The 23,392-nt window shown below is 38.8% G+C and overlaps 1 protein-coding gene across 4 annotated transcripts in view; it reads left to right on the forward strand.

Annotated features, from left to right (window-relative positions):
• Window positions 1–2,980: 2,980 nt before the first annotated feature.
• Window positions 2,981–23,392, forward strand: part of C2CD2 (C2 calcium dependent domain containing 2) — a 115,984-nt gene continuing 95,572 nt past the window's right edge. For 3 of the 4 annotated variants that reach the window (XR_006355673.1, XM_043995688.1, XM_043995689.1), the window contains exon 1: window positions 2,981–4,203. Coding sequence is in view for 3 of the 4 variants with exons in the window: in XM_043995688.1 (XP_043851623.1) it covers window positions 3,916–4,203 (288 nt within the window). In the remaining variant the exon portion in view is untranslated. The remainder of the gene's footprint in view (window positions 4,204–23,392) is intronic. The other variant, XM_043995687.1, reaches the window with a different exon arrangement.

The raw sequence follows: 23,392 nt of genomic DNA on the forward strand, positions 1-23,392 counted from the left end.
GGAAATTGCCCTGAAATTCTAGAAGAAGAAGCTAAAATAGAAATTGAAAGAATCCACCGATCACCCCCAGAAAGAGATCCCAAGAAAAAAAACTCCCAGCATTATTATAGCCAAATTCCAGAGCTCTCAGGTCAAGGAGAAAATATTGCAGGCTGCCAAAAAGAAAGAATTCAAGTACTGTGGAGCCCCAGTCAGGATAGCACAAGATGTAGCAGCTTCTACATTAAAGGACTGGAGGGCATGGAATATGATATTCCAAAGGGCAAAGGAAATGGGATTACAACCAAGAATCACCTACCCAGCAAAACTCAGCATTATCTTTCAGCAGAAAAAATGGAACTTTAATGAAAAAGAAGACTTTAATATATTTGTGATGAAAAGACCTGAATTGAATGGCAAATCTGACTTTCAAATACAAGACCCTAGAGAACCATAAAAAAAAAAATTGGAGCTGGGGGACATACCTGGGGTGGTACAGTGGGCTACTGTCTTGTGTCTGAGGCCAGGTTTTGGCTGGGATCCCCCTGGGTCCAGGGGTGATGATTTGTCCACTGTGTCACTTAACTAGATGATAACATCTTTAGGGTTAAATTGAGGGGTGAAGGGAATTCATTGGGGGAGGGGGAAGGGCAGAAGTGAAATCCTACATGAAAGTAACAGGAAAAGGCTTATGGAGTGGGGGAAGAGATGGGAGAGGAGCAGGGCAGTAAATGAATTTTACACTCTTCAGAAAAGGCTCAAAGATCTTAAACTCATCAGAGCTGCCTCAAGGAGGGACTAATAGACACACCCAACTGGGTGGAGTCATCTATTTAATCTGGGCAGTAAATGAGCCTAACACTCATTAAAATTGGCTCAAAGACCTCAATCTCATTAGAATTGGCTCAAGGAGGGACTAATGTACACCCTCAATTGGGTAGAGTAATCTCTATAACCCTGCAGGAAAATAGGAGGGGAAGGGGATAAAGAGAGTGGGGCAAAAGAAGGAAGGGCAGAGTGGGGGAGGGGACAGACAGAAGCAAATCCCTTTTGAAGAGTGATAGGATGAAAGAAGATGGATAATAGAATAAATATCATGGGGAAGGGAATAGGATGGAAGGGAAACAGTTAACAATAGTAATCATGAAAAAGGGAAAAGGGGGAAAAATTGTACAAAAAATATTTATAGCAACTCTTGGTGGAGGCTAAGAATTGAGAATCAAGGGAATGTCCATCAATTGAGGAATGATGGAAAAAGCTGTGTTATATGATTGTAGTGGAATGGACTTGTGCTACAGGAAATGACAAACAGGATGATCCCTGAAAAACCTTGAAAGACTAATGAACATTGATGTATGGTGAAGTGAGCAGAGCTGAGAGGACATTGTGCATAGTGACAGCAGTATTGTTCAATGAGTAATTGTGAATGACTTAGCTACTCTCAGCAGTAGAATGATCCAAGACAATCCAAAGGAACTAATGAGGAAGCAAACTATGCACTGCTATAGAAAGAACTGATAAAAAGAACACTTGTGGATTGTACATATATAACCTGATTGTGATCTTGTGGAAGGGGGGAGGAAAGGGAGGGAGGGAGGGAGAAAAACTTAGAACTCTAAATCTTATGAAAATGAATGTTGAAAACTACTCTTACATGTAAATGGAAAATAAAATAAATGTTTGTTGAGAAAAAAAAACATAGTAAGTTATACATGAGTAGTCTGTTTCCTTCTGCTTACTCATATTTCTAGCTTCACTTTGTATATTAAGATTTTGTGCTTGTGGAAGTCTATCCAGCTTTCTTGGATGGGTTGATTCTGTATGGTCCTGTCTCTCCTGTCATAGTCAATGCTGAAGCTCTTCTGAATGCGGTGGTTGGCGCTAGACCTCACCCTCTGCCTTAATTCCCTTTCTTCTGTCTCAGTCACCTGGTCATACAGTTATAATGGTGATTAGATGCTTTACTATCAGACCCAGAGTCTGTCCTACCCTCCCACCCCAGAGTCTCTTAAAAAAAAAAGAAAGAAAAGAAAACAAAAGAAACAAAAAACTACTTAGGGGTTACACCAACTTTAGTTCCCACACAAGGCAGAAATATTACTAATCTCACATGTGACAATTCACTTACTTTTTTTTCATTGTTTAGAATTTTGTTTACCAAATTACATGTAAAAGCAATTTTTGACATCAGTTTTTTTAAAACTTTGCGTTCCAATTTCTCTTCCTCCCTCCCTTCCCACCCCACCACCCCCAAGAACTCAAGCAATTCAATGTAAGTTATACATGAGTAGTCATGGAAAACATCTCTACATTAGCTAGGTTAACAATGCACTTACTTTCAGACACAAATTTGCTACTTCACATATGGCCTGGAAAGCACCCTTTAAGAGTGAATTTTACTTAAAAAAAATTCACAGAACAATAATAGTTCCCTTTGTCTTACTTGTTAATAGGAAAGTCTGTGTCTTGTAGGAATCATGAATGTTATCCATAAAAGAAGTCGTGAGGAAACCACCTCTTTCCCCCCTTTCCCCAATGTCAACAGCGTAAGAGACCTCCTAAAGGAATACTGGGGTACTCATTTGAGCAGATGGTTACTTGGGCTGATGCTGTTTTTGTAACAGTGACGTCCTGATGACTTATAAAGGCTATTCTCGCCTTTCTCTCTTGCTACCTCAGCAAAAAGTTGCTGGGAGAACAGACAGAACTCCTCATGCATTGGTGGGGAGGGAGTGAGAAACAAACGTCATTTTCCTGGGCGCTTCCAAATCGATAGGACTAACGATATAACCTTTTCTTTTTCATTCGGTAAGCGTGCAAACCAGGAAGAACGGAGGAAAATTTGAACGGCTGTAGCCCGGGAGTGAGTCAGGGAAGGATGTAGGACAACGTGAATGTGCATTCTTTCCTTTCTTCTCCATTGGTGGGAGCCTCAGACTCAAGTCGTCGAGCGGGCAGTCCGGCAGTACGCTAAGACCTGGCGCCGGGGCTGTGATTGGTGAAAGCCCACGTCTAGCCTTGCAAGGAGATGGAGTTTTTCCCAGCCTCTGGCGCCTGGCCATTTTCTTGGGACTGGAGCGCGTGGGTGAGGCTTGTCAGATCCATGCCCCTCCTACTCGTTTTTCTCTGGAGGTGTTGCTCTCCTTTCTCTTCCTCCCGCTTGGGACCTTTTGTAGGACACACCTTAGTTGCAGCCTGGCTAGCTTTGAGCCAGGCAGCAGAAAAGGTCTGTGCACCGTGACTATGGAACTGGGAAGACCAGGGAGGGAATATCTGTAATTGCTGGAGTTGACCCATTTTCCCGCGGCTCTGGTTGAGAGGGGAAGCAGAAAGGCAGGCTTCCGTCAACATTTGCACCAGTTTTTTCCTCTTTTTTTTTTCCTGAGGGCTAGGTGGGGGGGACGGGACCTCAAATTTTCTTTTTTTCTTTTTCTTTTTCTTAATGCTGGGCTTAAATAATGGCTTGTGAATGCTCATTGTGTAGGTGTATTTATTCCTCGGTAAACCTTGGCTATTGTTTGTGACTTTGGGGGATTTCTGTAGTATGTAAGCTCTGCTTACCTTCACCCTGGAGCATTCTCACTTTCCTATAATCCATTCCTTTACCCTACGAAAGTGAAACTGCCTAAGTACTAACTGATAAACTGGATTGACTGGAAGACTTCTGAAAAGTGGCTTATATTACTCAAACTTACAAGAGATAACTTGTTAATTCATTCTCCCTCTTCTCTCCCACTTTCTACCTTTCTCCCTCTATCTGCCTTTTCTCCATCTCCTTTACAGCATCAGAAACTTAACTTCAAGCCAGGTATTCCCAAACTGGATGGACAAATCTTGAACTCATCATTCTCAAATGAGGAGCGTACCTTTTGTGGATAACTTGAATTTTCCACCAGCCTAGTTGAGCAGTGATTTTTTTCCCCCAGAGAAATTGGAATGAGACTAACTGACATGGTTTGTCTAGGTTATTGGATCGATGAGATCCAGTGGCTGACCATGGTCACTCTGTTCATCGCTGCCCTGGTGATTGTAAGCATATATTTGGTGCAATATGCCTTGGTCATTGTTGGATCCGGTCCCTGCAGGATGCCAGCAGAGTCCTTCCAGCCTGTACAGGAGGATTTGGGTTTCTTGCTGAAATGGGTACTATCTCTAAACAGCTGGAGGAGCCAGTGGCAAGTGGCTTGGGTGACAGCTTTGAATGAAGAAGCTAAACATAAAGGGGTGAGTTACTCCATGTGTGTCCACCACTATTTGTGAAGTATTAGCATTGCTGGGTGCTGGGCAGAGCATACAGATTTTTTAAATGGCCCTATATACATTTAAAATGAAACAACTTCCTACCACCCCCCACCCTCCACCCCCCTATCCCTATCCCACCCACCCTCACCCTACCCCACCCCACCCAAACTCAGCCTTTTTTATCTATTGGAAAGCTCTAGTTGTCACAGAGAAGGTATTAAACAGAAGTGAGCCTTGGGCTTGTGGAAAGATTGAAGTTTCAGGGAACTCCTTAAATAAAGCAATGAAAGAGAAGAAATAGAAAAAAGGGGACCTGGTTTGGGTTGAGAGAGTCAAAACAGAGGTGAATAGTATTAAAATGAAACACTATTATATCCCCTTGTGATGACCTTTCCTAAGTATCTTTGAGAATTTATGGGTTTTTATAGATCTTTCTAAAAGGATATTTGGAATGCATTCATAGTTTTGGATTTGTTTATTTTGGTGAAAATTACTGATTCAGGAAAGGTTTCCAATTTCAGGTCAGTATCACTAGGTGAAATCTTTGTCAATATGATCTATCATTGATCTTCACTTCATTGGCTGACATTAATAACTGTAACCCCCCTCCATTTTTACTTATTTGATAGATTGATAAGTACAACTTAATTATTTTCTTTTTAGTATATTAGGTTCATAAAATACAGCTTTTAGTCAAATAAAATTTTCATGTGATAAAGTAAATACCTGAGTTTCTGACATATGAACTTTTCCTTGTTTCCTTTATCCCTGTTTTTCAAAAGTTCTTGACAGTCACTATGGCACCTTTAGCATATGCTTTGTATACCTACTCAATAGATAATGGCAGTAGGTAGATTAGATTACCATTTTAAGTCCCAAAGATTCTGTGATATATCTGGATCCCCATAACAATGAACCATTTCCCATCCTCCATCTTTGTCTTTGAGGGAGAAGGAATTGTTTTTATTTATACTAAGTTCTCAGTCACAGAACCATGAAAAGTTGGACATTATCTAATTTTCTGTTTAAAAACATTTTTGTGAATGTAGCAGTCATTAGCAAATACAACATGTAAAGATTAGAAAAGTACAAAAAACTGAACTTTTGTTATATTTTTGAAGGACAAAAAATTTAACAAGGTAGCAACAAAGTAGCTACATTTGTATCTCTGCATTTTTTAAAAAAAGTTTTATTGATAACTCTTTCCCCACTATTTCCTAATCCTTTTTCTATTGTATCAGATTTGTTAATTTAGTCAAGCCCAACAAGTCAACACATTGGCCAAGTCTAAGAATGCTTATATATCTCTGTACTTCTCCATCACCTCTTCTAAAAGTTGCTTTATTTTTCCATAGACATTTCTAGATTTGAAAAATGGGAAATCTATAAATATTTGAACTTTCTTTTGACATTTGGAGTCAAATTGTACCTCACTGAGCCTCAAATTTCTTACTTGAAAAGTCAGGGCAATAATATTTGTACTGCTTACCTCATAGAATTTTTGGGAGGAAAAAGCTTAGAATGCTTTCTAAGTGTGAATTATTATATCAGGCACGTTAATTATAATTTATCGGAGGGCAGTGTGAGTTTCGGATCAATTTTAAATCAGGGCTATTTGATGTGACTATAATGAGATAAGTCCTTGTGCTTGACATATTGTGGTATCAATCATAGTTCTGCATATTGTTTCATTTCTAATAATGTAGAACAAACAATGCAGGCAAACTGTTGCCTATTGGTTGAAGGTGGCAGAGATATGGTTTTTAGTTTAACAGGAGTATTGCCCAGGCTAGCCTTAGGTCAAATTGTAAAAATGTCACATTTTCCTATCAGCATTCCTCCTCCAGAGCCTGGATTTCCTTCCTACTGCCTTTGATAACATGTTGATTGCTAAGATATAGACACTACTAGTCAGGGCTCTATTTTCTGAGACACCATTGCTATGCTGACCCAGTCACAAGTAAATTAACAGAAGCTTGGCCTGAGTTTGCCACTTTGGGGAAGTTGTCAATTCCTGCCCTAAAATTAGATAGCTATTAAGCTAATGTAATGGTGATTAAAATATGAGACAGTTTCTGGTTAATTGAATCATTTTATTAATAAGCTGGCAGGTTATTGATAAAAGGATGGTCTATGACCAAAAGACCCCATTATGGAAAAAAAGGATTTTATAAACCTTAAATGGGTAGGAAAAAGTGAAATTTCATTAGATAGGACCATAAATATGGAGTTGGAAGATGCCTCAGAAGCCACCTATTCTGATTTGCTTATTTATAGACAAGGAAACTGAGGCCCAAAGAGTTCAAGTGACTTGCTTACAGTCCCACAGTATAATAGGCCAGGCCTGACCCAGGGCAGTTTAGTGACAGGCCTGGAGTCAGCCTCAGACACTTACAAGCTGTTTGACCCTGGTCTAGTTACTTAATCTCTATTTGTCTTAGTTTCCTCAACTGTAAAATGGTGATAAATAACAGCACCTATGTCCCAGGGTTGTTGTGAGGATCAAATAAGATAATAATTGGAAAGCACTGGCACACAGTAAGTGCTATATAAATGTTAGCCATTGTTATTGCTGTAGATTTGAGATTGGAATGAAATAAAATACTCATAGAACAGGAGATAATGAAATGTAGGTTTACATAGCAGTAAGTGATGAAAGGACATTTAGGGAAAGGAAAGTTTATTCCATGAATATACAGTTGATTTAGTTCAATTTCATGAACTAGCCTCTGTGTTGCCTATGGTAGTCAAGCCTGAGGGAATAGCTTGAGTCTCTTGTGCCCTGTCACTTTTGTATTTAGGTGAGTAGGAAGCTATGTCTACATAATCTAACTGTAAGTACCCTGAGCCAATGTAAGTCTTTTTTTTTGGGGGGGGGGGGGCAGGGCAATGAGGGTTAAGTGACTTGCCCAGGGTCACACAGCTAGCAACCATCAAGTGTCTGAGGCCAGATTTGAACTTAGGTCCTCCTGAATCCAGGGCCTGTGCTTTATCTACTGTGCCACCTGGCTGCCCTGCCAGTTGAAGACAGAATCTGTCTTCAAGACCGATTCACTATTTTGTTCATTTGTTTGTTTATGCAAGCATTTATTATCTATCCCAGCTAATTGGCTTATCCTCTACAAAAAGAAAAAGACTTTATGGAAAACAAAGCCCCTCTGTGAAAACCTTATCTCTTCCCAGCCACCTCTCTTCATCCATAGGAGCATTTATCTGTGGAACCCCCTCCTACCACCAATATTTTTACATATTCAATCTTTCCCCCTTCTTCCCTATCCATTTCCCTATATGCTCCCCTCTTTCTGAGACCCTTCATTACTAACCTTTAATTTGACCCCATCACATATCACATATTCTTCTTTATTTTCCTCTTTTCCTTTCCACCTTTCATATAGCCTCCCATGTCATAATGTAGTACCATAAAAAACATTGATTCATCTGTAGGCAGATGTCACCAGGTTCTGTTCATAATGTCCCTTATCTGCCTATTTATTATCTCTATCAGATTTTCAGATTCATCCCTGTCTCCTTGTGTACATTAAAGAAAAAAAAGTCGGGGGCAACTAGGTGGCAAAGTGGATAAAGCACCAGCCCTGGATTCAGGAGGTCCTGAGTTCAAATTTGGCCTCAGACACTTGACACTTACTAGCTGTGTGACCCTGGGCAAGTCACTTAACCCCAATTGCCTCACCAAAAAAACCAAAAATAAAACAAAACTGTATGGGTACTGAAAGAGTAATTGGACTGTGTTAATAAAACGAAAAGGGAATATGGAGAAAGCCCCAAATCACAATATATTTAGGGGCAGCTAGATGGCTCAGTGGATAGAGCACCAGCCCTGGAATCAGGAGTACCTGAGTTCAAATCCGGCCTCAGACACTTAACACTTACTAGCTATGTGACCCTGGGCAAGTCACTTAACCCCAATTGCCTCACTAAAAAAAAAAGAAGCAAATGTCTTCAGTTCTGGTTTTCTTTCTAAAATTGTTTTGAATGCGTCTTTGTTATTGAAAACCCATCTTTTTTTCACATATGTTAAGCTCAGATTTTCAGGGTGTCACCCTGGACTGCATCTTGAGCTCCATTGAACTTCAGAACATATCATTCCATTCCATCCTGAGTTTTCTAGTAGGTGCAGAATAGTTTTAGAATGAATGTCCTCTCCTTTGTATTTGAAGGTCTTTCTCCCGATTGCTTGCCAAACTTTTTTCTAAATTAAATATGAAGTGTTAGAGTTTGTTTTTTAAAAAAGTAGACAATAACAATCACTAAGTTGGCAGAGTAAGCATTTCTCTGATCTTTTTAGCTTTTTAACTTTCAAAAAAACAATTTTTTTCAAAGCCCAAAAGAATTATGTACCAGGTATTGACTAATTACAGACATAGAACAAAAAAGAAAAAGCAAAATTTTTATGGATTGACATTGGAGAATTTTAATTCCAACAGTACTCATTCCCTTTCTCTACTGTTTCAAGCAACTTTTTAACTTTGATCTGGGACTTTTTTTTGGAATCTTCCCTTCCTACAGAGACTCAGTCAGCATACCCCACCCTGTCACAGTACTCACACTTCAACAAGCAGTGGACACTAACTTTTCCTATCCATGTGAGGAGGAAAGGGGAGAGCTGAAAAGGTACTATCTTCTGACTAAAGCCTGAGTATTGGTTAGGGACACCCAAAGTTTTGGAGATTTACTGAAATAATTCTTCCCTCCCCTCCTCCCAATTCTACAAATAGCATCAGACACGAATCTAGCTAGTGAAGGAAAGGAAGAGAGCCAAGGGAGGAATTGAGGGGAGGGGGAAAAGGTGCATGCTACAGTTAGGTCTGAAGAAAAGGGGACTAACTATCTGGGCTTATACTCTTTCCACCAAGAGACTACTATCCTTCCTTCCTTCCCTCACACTATCTTCTACTACTCCCAAACTCCTCTCCCACCTTTATACTTTTGTTGTTGTTTGATTCTCTGGAGACTCCATCTAGAGTTTTATTGGCAAAGATACTGAAGTGGTTTGTTGTTTCCTTCTCCAGCTCATTTTATAGAATAGGGAATTGAAGCAAAGAGGGTTAAGTGACTTGCCCAGGGCCCACACATCTAGGACGTGTCTCAGGATGAATTTGAACTCAGGTCTTCCTGACTCCAGGCTTGATGTTTTATTTTATTGTGCCAACAAGCAATCCTCTTCAAGTCCCCACCAAAATCCAATCTTCTACAGGAAATCTTTCCAATTTCTCCCAATTCTAGTGCCTTTTCTCTTTTAATTATTTTTTTCTGTATATTTTTTGTACGTATTTACTTGTTTTCTTTCCCATTAGATTGTGAGGTCCCTGAAGGCAGGGACTATTTTTTCCCTCTTTTTGCATCTCCATTGCTTGGCACATTGCCTGGCCCATAGTAGACTCTAATATAAATGGACATATTTACTGATTACTCAGTGCAGGGCCTCAGGATGATAAACTGTATATCACCTAATATAGAAGGAAGCTAAGGCAGCTTTACAATTCAGCATTGGTGGATAGAGTAGTACCCATGAACAAAAAAGGGAATGTCAGTCAGTTAGGGTTTTTTTTGTTTTTGTTTTTGTTTTGCAGGGCAATGAGGGTTAAGTGACTTGCTCAGGGTCACACAGGTAGCAAGTGTCAAGTGTCTGAGGTCAGATCTGAACTCAGGTCCTCCTGAATCCAGGGCCAGTGCTTTATCCACTGTGCCACCTAGCTGCCTGGTAATTGTTTTTAAAGGCTAGAACACCAAATATTTTTATAAAAGCCCCCCAAATAAGCAGATAAATCAATATTGAAAATCCTAAGAGTAGAAGGAAAGGTGAATTCTAAATCCTAAAAAAAGTTATCTGTCCTTTTAATAAATATTATAAGACAAAGGCATTAATGATATATAAAATGTATAATCCATAGAATTTTAAGGAGAGCATGGAACAACAAGAAATTTCTATTTTTAAAAAATTTATTTAGAATTTTATTTTTTCTAAATTACATGTAAAAACAAATTTTAACATCTATTTTAAAAACTTTATATTCCAAATTCTCTTCCTCCCTCTCTCCCTACCCCACCCTGAAGAATTCAAGCAATTCAATACGTTATATATGTGTAGTCATGCAAAACATTTCCATATTAGTCAGGTTGTGAAAGAAAACAGACCAAAAAAACTTTAGAAAAAGGAACCCCCCCAAAATTATGCTTCAATCTGTATTCAGATACCATCAGTTCTTTCTTTGGAGATGGATTGTATTTTTCAGAAGTCCTTCAGAGTTGTCTTGGGTCATTGTATTGCTGAAAATAACTAAGTCATTTGTAGTAGACCATCTTATTGCTGTTATTTTGTTTTGGGTTTTTTTGGGTTTTTTTTAGGCAATGGGGGTCAAGCGACTTGCCCAGGTTCACACAGCTATTAAGTGTCAAGTGTCTGAGGCCGAACTTGAACCCAGGTACTCCCGAATCCACGCCTGGCGCCTCAACCACTGTGACATGTAGCTGCCCCCTGTTATTTTGTATACAGTACATTTCACTTTGCATCAGCTCATGTAAGTCTTTCCAGGTTTTTCTGATAGCATACTGCTCATCATTTCTTATAGCACAATAGTGTTCCATCATCATCTCATCCCACAATTTGTTCAGCCATTCCCCAACTGATGGGCATCTCCTCAATTTCAAATTCAACTTTTTTTTTTTTAATCTCTTTTTGGATAGCAACCTAGTAGTGGTATTACTAGGTCAAAAAGCATGCATGGTTTTATAGTCTGTTGTCCATAGTTCTAAATTGCTCTACAGAATGTTTGAATCAGTTTACAAATTGCTCTACATAATGTTTGAATTAGTTTACAACTTTACCAAGAGTGTATTAATGTAGGGGCAGCTAGATGGCACAGTGGATAAAGGCCCTGGATTGAGGAGTACCTGAGTTCAAATCTGGCCTCAGACACTTAACACTTACTAGCTGTGTGACCCTGGGCAAGTCACTTAACCCCAATTGCCTCACAAAAAAAAAGTCTATTAATGTCTCATTTTCCCCATATCCCCTACAACATTACAACAAAAAATTTCAGAATAGCTCAAAATATAAATTAAATCCATAAAAGACAGTAGAAATAAACATATCTTATAATTTAAAAATCTCAATTCAGAATTTAAAAGTTTAATTAGTGGGGCAGCTAGGTGGTGCAAGGGCAGCTAGGTGGCACAGTGGATAGAGCACCGGCCCTGGAGTCAGGAGTACCTGAGTTCAAATCCAGCCTCAGACACTTAACACTTACTAGCTGTGTGACCCTGGGCAAGTCACTTAACAATTGCCTCACTTAAAAAAAAAAGTTAGCAGAATTGAAAAAAAAAACCATGATAGAAATCTCTCTAAAGAGTTGAAAAATCAATAAACAGATGTGGAACACAAAAATACTGAAGTAGAAGAAAGTTTTGCAAAAGAGAAGCTAAAGGCTACTGTGGTGAAAAACGGAAGTTTTAGCTTAATCATTTGAGAGTTGAGCTCATGCTACTGAAGCGGCTTTTGAAGGACCACCCTTTTGGGGAGGAGACCACAACAGCGGTGCGCCTGCTGCTGCCCGAAGAACATGGCCAAGCACGCGTACTTCCGGGATACCAACTTAAAACTGAGAGTGAGAACAGAAGTTTTCGCTGTCTCGCACACTCTGGCTTGACAGTGCACACTTTGGTGATTGGCTCTGGTTCTCGGCCTGGCAGGCAGATTGGGGATTCGTTGAGTTTTATAAAAGAATATAGACTAAGCTTAGATCTAAGATTATTCATTTGTATTTCTACTTTTCTATTTCCTTAATCAGTATCCCTTATCCCTCACTGATTAAAGCTCAGAGGCTTCCTTTTCTTAGTGGTCTGGGAGATATATAAGGAAAAAATTAAAAGGGGAGTTTAATGATCTTATATCCAATTTTAAATCTCACACTACAAAGAATACATGATGTCTATATAAGGTGAAGGACCTGAAAGATTTCAGTGTGCCCAATACATCTGATATTGATTGAAGTCTGTTCATTTCCTTTCTGGTCTGAGCTTTGCAAAACCATTGTACCCAGTTCATGTCTGGGTAACACAATTATAGGTTTGTCCCTGTTTGGAGCTTCAGTTGACCCCTGCTGGTTAGATCTCTTCTTCAATTCCTGAAGATCTCTGTCTGTCTCCTATGGCTGATTTAGGCTAGAAACATGCCTCACTATGATTTTTCCTTGGATTTCCTAATCATGACTTCATGTGGTGTCTCTTTTTAAGTATTGTTGTTGTTGTGGGAATAGATAGACTGTACGTCTCCTACTTTGCCATATTTGTCTCTCATTGAAACACTTAAAAATTTTTTTTCTCGTAAGATAACTGAAGGAAGTATAGACAGGTAGGACTATTTTGAAATTAATATGTAGAATTCATTATATACTTTTTTTTGGTTTGTTTTGTTTTTTGGTGAGGCAATTGGGGTTAAGTGACTTGCCCGGGGTCACACAGCTAGTAAGTGTTAAGTGTCTGAGATCAGATTTGAACTCAGGTACTCCTGAATCCAGGGCTGGTGCTTTATCCACTCCGCCATCTAGCTGCCCCCATTATATACTTTGTTTTTGTTTTTGTTTTTTTTTGTTTTTGTTTTTGACGGGGCAATGGGGGTTAAGTGACTTGCCCAAGGTCACACAGCTAGTAAGTGTCTGAGGCCGGATTTGAACTCAGGTACTCCTGAATCCAGGGCCGGTGCTTTATCCACTGTGCTACCTAGCTGCCCCCCATTATATACTTTTTAAAAAGCAAGCAGTGTGAAATGGAAATTCATTGTTTCATGTTATCCTATGTATACTGAAATGCTTTTAAAAAAAAGTTTTAAAAAAAGACATACACATGAAATGCCAACCATTGATAATATAAAACCTTCCCCTAAAGATCTCTCTTCTTCATGCTTTTCCTGTCTCTACCCCACCCCTGCATAGCAGGTTAATCTGGTGTGTATTAATATAGAATGACCTCTATAGCCAAACCAAAAAAGTATGGCTTTTGATAATAAGCTGTACTCATATTTAACTTTGTAAACCTAGGTAAAGTGAAAGGGGGAAAGGGCAGGGGGTGGGGGGGAGTTCATATTTTAGATCTGCATTATTTTATATTTTTCTTAGTAATGAGAAAATACAGCTTCTACCTTCAGTTTCCATGGCAAAATGTTTATTTTCTTTATTTTTATTTAATATCTTTCACAAATATACACTTCATTGTCCTTTAAAGACCACACTGTGGTATCTTTAGAGTAACATCTTGTTATCAACACTAAATAGAGCACAGTTTTAATCTCTCCTTTTTATTACTTCACTGCTTTGTCTTATGTTTTGTTATTCTTCTAGCCTACTTCCTGGTTTACAAAACATCTCTTACATTAACGATATTCCTCTGCTGGCTTGTTTTACCAAAACACACCTTAATCTGGGAAGCTAGGAAGGGTAGCAGTCAGAAATACCTGCATAGCAATAAACCTCTCCATTACTCTGTGTGCATGTATGTTTGAAAACATTATTTCTTCATTTCAAAAATGGATTACATTTTCCCTTTGGTTTTTTTTTTTTTTTGGTGGGACATGCTATAGCAGAATAAGATTAGAAATTATTTTCTATCTTTTAATATATTCTTTGGGATTCCTAACATGACCACTTGCCAAATAGCAAACATTGGTGATTTGATTTATAAAAATATTCTGAGGGGGCAGCTAGATGGTGCAGTGGTTAAAGCACCAGCCCTGGATTCAGGAGTACCTGAGTTCAAATCCGGCCTCAGACACTTGACACTTACTAGCTGTGTGACCCTGGGCAAAGTCACTTAACCCCCATTGCCTGCAAAAAAAAATATTCTGGCTTCTCTCTTTTTAAAAAAATTGTTTTCAGTTTTCATTATGAGATACAGATGGTTTTAATATGAAACAGTAAGACAGCAGTAAAGGCACAGCTCTCTTCTTTGGTAAAAATCAATAAGAAAACTTTTTGGGGGGAAGAATGTGCTTTTTAGAGGGTTTGAGCATTTATTAAATCAAATGAGTTATCCACTGTAAGGTAATCCACTCCTAGGGTCACTCACCCTTCACTGTCTTCTGCCTAGTGAATTGCCTTTCCCAAGAAGGGTGGTTCCCTTTTCTCACACTCATTAATTCATTTTTAAAAACCTAATTATGGGAAGCTATTTATAGTAAAATAAGGTTTCTAAGTTTCAGGTTTCCCCCTTCAAGTTTTAGATTTCCACTAAGGGAGAAAGTACCAAAGGTATTCAATATACAAACATGAATCATGTATGAGTCAGGTAATTTATGCCACTCACAAAAAGGAGTACTCATTATAAAAGAACAGTAGTCCATATTAACAGGATTAGAAAAGAATTTAATATTTCAACTTGTTGTTGTTTGTCCTTTCCAAAGAGGACCATGGCATGAGGGTGATATCATGACTTGCAATAATTGGGATTTAAATGAGGCAAGGCTGTGCAAAGTCACCAACCTCACTTTCTCCTCTGGAGCCATCTGGGTCCAGTGGCAAGATATAATTCAGGATGACCCTGGATGTTTAAAGCAATTGGGGTTAAGTGACTTGCCCAAGGTCACACAGCTAGTAAGTGTCTGAGTTGAAATTTGAACTCAGGTCCTCCCAACTTCAGGGCCAGTGCTCTATCTAGTATGCCACCTAGTTGCCCCAATTCAACTTATAACTATGATTACAATCAGTTGAGAAGCTAATATTGTAACCTCTTCAGAACATGAAGTATCGCTAATCAGGAATTTTCTATTTCCTCTCAGCACTGTACCCCCCATCCCAGCACTTGTCTGATGGTAAAATAGACAATGTTTGGAGCCATTCTCCTGTTGATGGTAATCCTCTTTGATGCAGAATACTCACTTCCCTCTACCTTACTGCCATTCAGAGGACAACAAAGTTGAGCTATATGTTAGCCCCCCTAGGACTTTTGGACATTTTGGGGCTCTCAGTGTTGCCTCCAATCCCAGACACATCTACCATAAACAGAAAAGAATCAGAGCTGGTTGTATACTCATGGCCATATGGAGACTGGGTGAGAGAAAGACCATTACCCCTATCCTACCCAACAATCCTGACATAACTTAAGCCAGACCACACACTTAACAGATGGAATGGCAGAGAGAGGCAGAACATACTAGTGACTACTTTTGTAAACTCACTGAGCATTCAGCTTTTCTGGCTTAGCAGTTAAGTAGTGGACTCTGTCCTTTCCCATTTCAAGCTTCCATAAACAGTTAAGTCAAATCAATAAACATTATTAAGCACTTACGACACAGTGTGCTTAGCAATAGAGATACAAAGAAATGCAAAAAAAGAAAAGAAAAAAGAAAATCCTCCTCTCAAGGAACTTAGAGCCTAATGGGGGAGCTTTTAAAAAGACATCCATAGGGGCAGCTGGGTGGCGCGGTGGATGGAGCGCCGGCCCTGGAGTCAGGAGTACCTGGGTTCGGATCCGGCCTCAGACACTTGACACTTGCTGGCTGTGTGACCCTGGGCAAGTCACTTGACCCCAATTGCCTCACTAAAAAAAAAAAAGAAAGAAAGAAAAAGACATCCATATGTGGTCATACAGAGGCAGTGTAAGGTCTAAAATCTAATGAGTGGTCACCTTAAATTAGAAGCTTTAGCAAGAGTTTAGGCTTTTAAGTATTTATTAAAGTGTATTAGAAGTTAGTAAAGAGAGAGAGGGGAAAAGCAACCTTCATCTAGCTATCTAAGAGCAAGCCTCTGTCCTCACTCCCCCCACCCCCACCACTGTGGCTTCTCCCAGAAGCTCCCTGTGCAACAGGAAAAAGGACCACACACACACACACACACACACACACACACACACACACACACACACAGAGCTCTAAGCTAATTGGCTGGTAACTTTGATAGACAAGACTCACAGGCATTAGACATAACTTCCGGATGCCAATCTGACCTTTGAAACCTCAGAAAGGTTACTTCCAGATGCCGAAGTCACATGCTTTCTTTTCATGGCAGAGCTTCCCTGCAATATCTTTTTCAGCAGGTTGGTAGCACTCTAATTCTCACAGCAAGCAGAAAAATATCGAGGTGTACCTCTATACAACCCATGTTATACAATAGTACAATAGTGATGCTCTTTCTATCTGCCAAGACAAAACCAGGAACTATATGAACCCAATAACAAAACACTTTTCACAGAAACAAAGTCAGATCTAAGTAATAGGAGAAATATTAATAGCTCATGTGTAGGCTGAGGCAATATAATAAAAATGATAATTCTACCTAAATTAATTTACTTATTCAGTGCCATACCTATCAAACTACCAAAAATATTATGAAGCTAGAAAAAATAATAACAAAATTAACCTGGAAGAGCAAAAGGTCAAAAATATCAAGGGAATCAATTTAAAAATGTGGAGGAAGGTAGCCTAGCTGTACCAGATTTCAAATTATATTACAAAGTGGTAATCATGAAAACAATCTGGTACTGGCTAAGAAATGGAATGGTAGGTCAGGGGAATAGACCAAGTACACAATACACAGTTGTAAATAACCATAATAATCTAGTGTTTAATAAATTCATAGATCTAAGCCATGGGAACAAGAACTCAATATTTGACAAAATGGGACACTAATGCACTGTTGATCGAATTGTGAACTGATCCAATGATTCTGGATAGCAATTTGGAAATATGCATACCTTTGACTTAGCAATACCACTACTAGGTCTATATTCCTAAGAGATTTTTTTAAAAGACAGCAAAAGACCTACAGTACAAAAATATTTATAGCATTTTTTTAATAGCATCTCTTTTTGTGGTTGCATGGAATTGGAAATTGATGGGATACACATTAATTGGAATGGCTGGACAAACTGTGGTATATAATTGTGATGGAATACTGTTGTGCTTTAAGAAATGACAAGCAAGATGCTTTCAGAAGACTTATATGAACTGATACAAAGTGAAATACAATGATGCAAAATGAAGTATAATTTCAAAAGAACTATGATGAAAAATTCTATTTACCTCCAGAGGAATAACTGATAACATCTGAATACAGATCAAAGCATACTTTTATCTGTTGATTTATTTATTTAAAGTTTTGAGTTCCAAATTCCATCCCTTTCATTCCCTCCCTCCCTACTGCCCCCCCTCCCTGAAGTGTTGAGCAATCAGATATAGGTTATGTATGTGCAATTATGTAAAATATTACCATATTAATCATTTTATATAAAAGATTCAAGTAAAAAAAAGGAAATACAAAGTAGCATGCTTCAGTTTGTTTTCATTCAATATCAGTTCTTTCTCTGGAGGTGGATAGTATGCTTTATTATCCCTTTGGGATTGTCTTGCATCATTGTATTGCCAAGAGTAGTTAAGTCATTCACAATTGCTCATAGAACACTAATGTTGTCACTGTGCACAATGTTCTCTTGGTTCTGCTCACTTCACTATATATCAGTTCATATAAGTCTTTCCAAGTTTTTCTGAAATCATCCTGCTCATCATTTCCCACAGCACAATAATATTCCACCACAATCACACACCACAACTTTTTCAGTCATTCCCCAATTGATGGACATTCCCTCAATCTCTAACTCTTAGTCACCACAAAGAGTTGCCATAAATATTTTTTGTACAATTTTTTTCCTTTTCTCTTTTTCATAGTTACTATTCTTAACTATTGTTTCCCTCCATCCTATTCCCTTCCCCATGATATTTAATCAATAGAGTAAATCTATCTTCTTTCACCCTATCTCTCCTCAAAAGGGATTTGCTTCTGACTGCCCCCTCCCTCACTCTGCCCTCCCTTCTTTCACCCCTCCCTCCTTATCCCCTTCCTCTCCTACTTTCCTGCTGGGTTAGATAGATTACTCCACCCAATTGAGTGTGTATGTTAATCCCCCCTTGAGCCAACTCTGATGAGATTAAGGTCTTTGAGCCAATTCTGATGAGTGTAAGGTCAAAGCATACTTTAAAAAAATCCAAAAACTCTCGGTTTTTTTGTTTGTTTGTTTACATTTTCTTTTGCAATGTGGCTAATATGGAAAAATGTTTTACATGAGTGCACATGTGTAATCTATATCAAATTGCTTGCCTTCTCAAGGGGCAGGGGAAGGTGGAAGTGAGGAAGAGAATTTGGAACTCAAAATTTAAAAAAAAAGAATGTTAAAAATTGTCATTACCTGGAATTGGAAAAAATAAATATAAGAAATTTTTGAAAAAAATAATGCTCTTTTATTTTTAAAAATAAAATTTAATTGTCTTTTTAAAAAATTTCACCAGGATTTATCCTAGTATCCCTCTCTTTCTTCCTTTTCCTTCCCTCCCTGAGGCTTATCCCATGTAATTTTTTTCCATAAAAGTATTTTATTATTTTCCAGTTACATGTAGAAATAGTTTGCAACATTTGTTTTTATAAGATTTCTAGTTTCAATTTTTTCTCCCTCCCTCTCCTCTCTCCTATAACCTATATCGGATTGCTTGCTGTCCCTCCCCAAGACAGCAAGCAATCTGATATAGGTTATATATGTAAAATCACCATGTAAATTTTTTAAAGCAAAAAAAAGAAATGGAAAAAAATCCAGCACAATAAATCAATACATTAAAAAAGAAGTTTGAAATTATGAACAGACTTCCATATTTATGGACCTCCCTCCTCTGCAAAGGGGTAGAATAGGAATATCTTCTCTTCCCCTTTCTTTTGAGTCATACTTCTGTTTTGTATTTTTTTTACATTTGCTTTTGCTTTTTTCCTTTTTATTTTTTTTGTAGTTGTGTAAATTGTTTGCACAACTTTACATTAGATTGTAAGAGGGTATCATGTGAGGATCTGTTTTATTTCACCCATATATCCTTGGTATGTCCACATGGTTCTGTCTGAAGGTAGCTCTCAGAGAGTCTAGAGAAGACATCCCTAGCAACTCCAATTCCTCTGAGGGAGACTTTGATTCCTGCCAGGAAGGGAAGCAAGAGGGCTTGAAGCTGTTTACTCTGTTTTCCTCTGAAAGAGGGAGTACTGGGCTAGAATTGTATCTATTTGGGCCCTTGAATCTTAGTCATCTAGGGGAAGTAGTTTTTAAGTTCAAGCTAACTCTTGATCACTATTCATTAATGGGGAAAGAGTGGCTACAAGTTTATAACCAAGACCATAATGAACACACATATCAAATAGCAAAGAAAACCATTTATCCAAGTCAATAGCAAAGCATAAATCAGAGAAAGTAAATGTGTGAGAATATATACCAGATAATAGAGAATGAAGGAGCTCTCCCATTGGGAGTGAGATATATCAGCAACCAAGAGAGTGAATTCCTAACCTCAACCAAGAGGAAAATTTCCTGAAGTCCCTGGTTTATTAAGCTGTAGATAAGAACATGATAGAGATAGCCAGTTCTTCTACATGTTGGCCTCTTAGAGTCTTTCTCTCTCTTTAGCGATTTGGAAAGAGGTTGGTATTACCTATCTTCTTTTTCAAAACTAGAAACCAGAAGAAATCCAGAACTTTCCTCTCTCTCTTGCCAAATCTGCCCTTCCCCACTGGCTGGGGGTATTGATCTCCTAATCGGTCAGTCAGCCTGTCAATAAACATTAAGGGCCTACTCTGTGGCAGGCATTGTACTAAGTACAGAGGATACAAAAAGAGGGAAAAAGACAGTCCGTGCTCCCAAAGGGGAGACAACAAGCAAATAAATATATGTAAACAAGCTATATACAGGATAAATATTGTTTATCCTTTGTTTTTAAGAGGACCAATGACATCATGGGATATTTTGACTTATTTGTGAATTGGATTTAAGTGAGGCAGAGCAGCACAAAATTGTCAGCCTCACTCTCCCAGAGTCATTGAAGTCCAGTGGCAGGACAAAAGTCAAGATGACTGATGATGGCCCAGCTTACAGTAAATCGTAGCACATTTGATGTCTGACCAAGCTCTACGTGCTCCCACAGTGCCTGCTTCAGCTGTCTTTATGGCCGTTGGAACAAACTGTTTTCATCCACCCGGTCTTTGGGGGGTGTCTTCACATGCTTAGGGTTGACATCCCCCAATTTAATGATAGGTATTGGTTATCCTAAACCTGCTTTAGTTTGTCTACCCAAACAGTTTTACCAATGTGTGGCCACTGCACATGTTATAGCTTCTTGGAGGTGAGAGTTGGGTGACAGGTGGTCAACCAAAGATGGATGAGCAACCCTTAAAAGGGCTCAGCAAGCCCTCACACCAGAGGTGCTGGTCTTCCCTGAATACCTCATGCACCCCTAGAGGATAAATTAGGAAATGATTAAAGAAGGGTTTGGGAAAACCTCTCTGCTAAAGATGAGATTTTAGTTGGAACTTAAAGGAAACTAGGAGGCCAAGATGAGCAGGGAGAGCATTCCAGGTGAGGAGGACAGCTGGAGAAAATGTCTCAAGCCAAAAGATGGAGTGTCTATTTGTGGAATGCCAAGGAGGCCAGTGTTATTGGATGAAAGAATATATGTCAGGGAGTCAGGTATGAGATGATTGGAAAAGTAGGAAGGAACTGGGTTATGAAGGGCTTTGAACACCAGAGTATTTTACATTTGATGTAGAGGTTATAGGGAGTCATTGGAGGGCAGGGGTCAAGAAAGTGACATGGCTGGACCTGCATTTTAGGAAAATCATTTAGGTGGCTGAGTGAAGGATGTAGAAAAGACTAGAGGCAAGCAGAGACACAAGTAGGCTATTGCAGTAGTTCAGGCATGAGGTGTGATGTGGGCCTATACCAGAGTATTGGCAGTGTAAGAGAAGGAAAGGGCCATATTAAAGAACTGTGACAAAGGTGAAATCAATGAACCTTGGCAACAGATGAGAGGCAAGAGATAGTAGGGAGTCATGGATTATACCTAGGTTTTGAGCCTGAGGGACTGAGAGAATGGAGTTGCCTTTAACAGTAATAGGGAATATAGGAGAGAAGAGGAGGGTTTAGGAGGAAAGATAATAAGGTTAAGTGACTTGCCCAGGATCACATAGCTAGTGTCAAGTGTCTGAGTCTGGATTTGAACTCAGGTCCTCCTGAATCCAGGGCTCGTGCTTTATCCACTGCACCACCCAGACAACTAAAATTAAGACATCTTACTGGCAAGATTCCTGCATCCAGTTCAAGATGTGTGAAAAGCAGGTGGAGATAGGAAATTGAAAGTCATCAGAGAGTTTGGGGCAGGATAAGTATATTTGAGAATGGTTTGCATAGGTATAGTAATTAAATCTATGGGAGCTGATGAGATCAGTAAATGAAGTAGAACAGAAGACCCTGTGGGACACCTGTGGTTAGAGAATGTGATCCAAATTAAGTATCCAGCAAAGGAGAAGGGGCATTTTGATAAGTAAGAGGAGAACCAGGAAAGAGTGGTGTCCTAAAACCTAGAGAGAAAAGGATATCAAGGAGACAAGGATGATCAATAGTGTCAGTGGCTGTAGAGAGGTTGAAGAGAATGAGAATTGAGAAGAAGCCATTGGGTTTGTCAATTAAATGATTATTGGTACCTTTGGAGAAAGCAGTTTGGGTAGAATAATGAGGTCAGAAGCTAAATTGTTAGGAGTTAAGAAGAGAATGACATGAGAGAAAGTAGAGGCATCTATTGTAGATGTCCTTTTTTTTTTTTAAATTTTTTTTTGGTGGGGCAATGAGGGTTAAGTGACTTGCCCAAGGTCACACAGCTAGTAAGTGTCAAGTGTCTGAGGCTGGATTTGAACTCAGGTCCCCCTGAATCCAAGGCCAGTGCTTTATCCACTGTGCCACCTAGCTGCCCCGTGTAGATGTCCTTTTAAAGGAATTTAACCACAAAGGGCACAAATTTATATAGAATGATAATTAGCAGGGATGGAGTGATAAAGTATTTTTTTTTCAGCATGGGGGGAAATGAGTGTGTTGTATACAGTAGAGAAGCAGCTAGTAGACAAGGGGAGATTAAAAATGAGTAATAGAGTGGGAATGACAGAAGAGGTGTTTTGTTGGAGGAGATGAGATGGAATGGGATAATTTAGGTAGGTAAAAGGGTTAGCCTTGTTAAGCATGAAGGAGGATGTGGCAGAAGGCATCTGAGTGATAGGAAATAAACAAGCAGGAATTAGAGGGAGTTCATGGTGAAAGTCCTTTTTTTGGTAAACTATGAGGCAAGGTTCTCAATTGAGAGGTAGGGGGAGGGGGGTCCATTAGAAATTTAAGGAGGGATAAAAAGGTTTGGAAGAGCTTCTGTGGAGATTAAGATAGTTGAATAGGTGCAAGGGAGGTGGCCTGGGAGAGAATTGAGAGGTAAAAGGATTGATTAGAGGTCACCAAAGAAGAGAGTGTCCCATACAATTGGGTCTCAGAGCCAAGGATTACAAGATCTTTGCCACCTCTCTGTTTTCATCATATTCATCATTTCTTATGACAAAGTAATATTCCATTACATTCATCTACTACAATCTGTTTAACTCCTACTTTGTTTCCAGTTTTTTTGCTACCATAAAAAAAATGCTGCTACAAATATTTTAGTGTATTTGGGAATTTTCTTCTAAGTGAGTCTATCTAAAGGAGGGATCAACATTCATAGTAAGTAGTGGGGATTAGATTAAAATGATTAGAATTTTATCTTGAAAAATGAAAATAAAAACTGTAAAAAATATTTTTATTTAACAAATTATATAATTAACTCTATATTTTCCTACTACCTATAATGCTGATTTATTAATGAGCAGAGTTTTTCTCCCAAAACAATCAACTTCCTCCATCTGCTATTCTTTTGGTTTTTCTGATTATGCCATTTGCCTGATTCTTTGTTTTTTTGTGGGACAATGAGGGTTAAGTGACTTGCCCAGAGTCACACAGCTAGTGTCAAGTGTCTGAGGTCAAATTTGAACTCAGGTCCTCCTGAATCCAGGGGCTGGTGCTTTATCCACTGTGCCACTTAGCTGCCCCCCCCCCCCCCCCCGTTTGCCTAATTCTTTAGCCTCTTGCCTTCTCACTGTCATTCAATATGTTTTGAAAAACAGAAAATCAAATAACAAAAAAATTCTCACTCATCATTTGTATTGTTCTCTAGTGTTAGTACATAAAAAGAAACATTTAATTTCCTAATCTTTCATTACTATCTGAAAGTATTTAACTTAATGCTGTTTGTGCAGTTTGCAAATCAAATGCCTTGTTTACCACTGGGTTCTTT

Source organism: Dromiciops gliroides, chromosome 3 (genome assembly GCF_019393635.1).
Source record: "Dromiciops gliroides isolate mDroGli1 chromosome 3, mDroGli1.pri, whole genome shotgun sequence".
Taxonomy (NCBI): domain Eukaryota; kingdom Metazoa; phylum Chordata; class Mammalia; order Microbiotheria; family Microbiotheriidae; genus Dromiciops; species Dromiciops gliroides.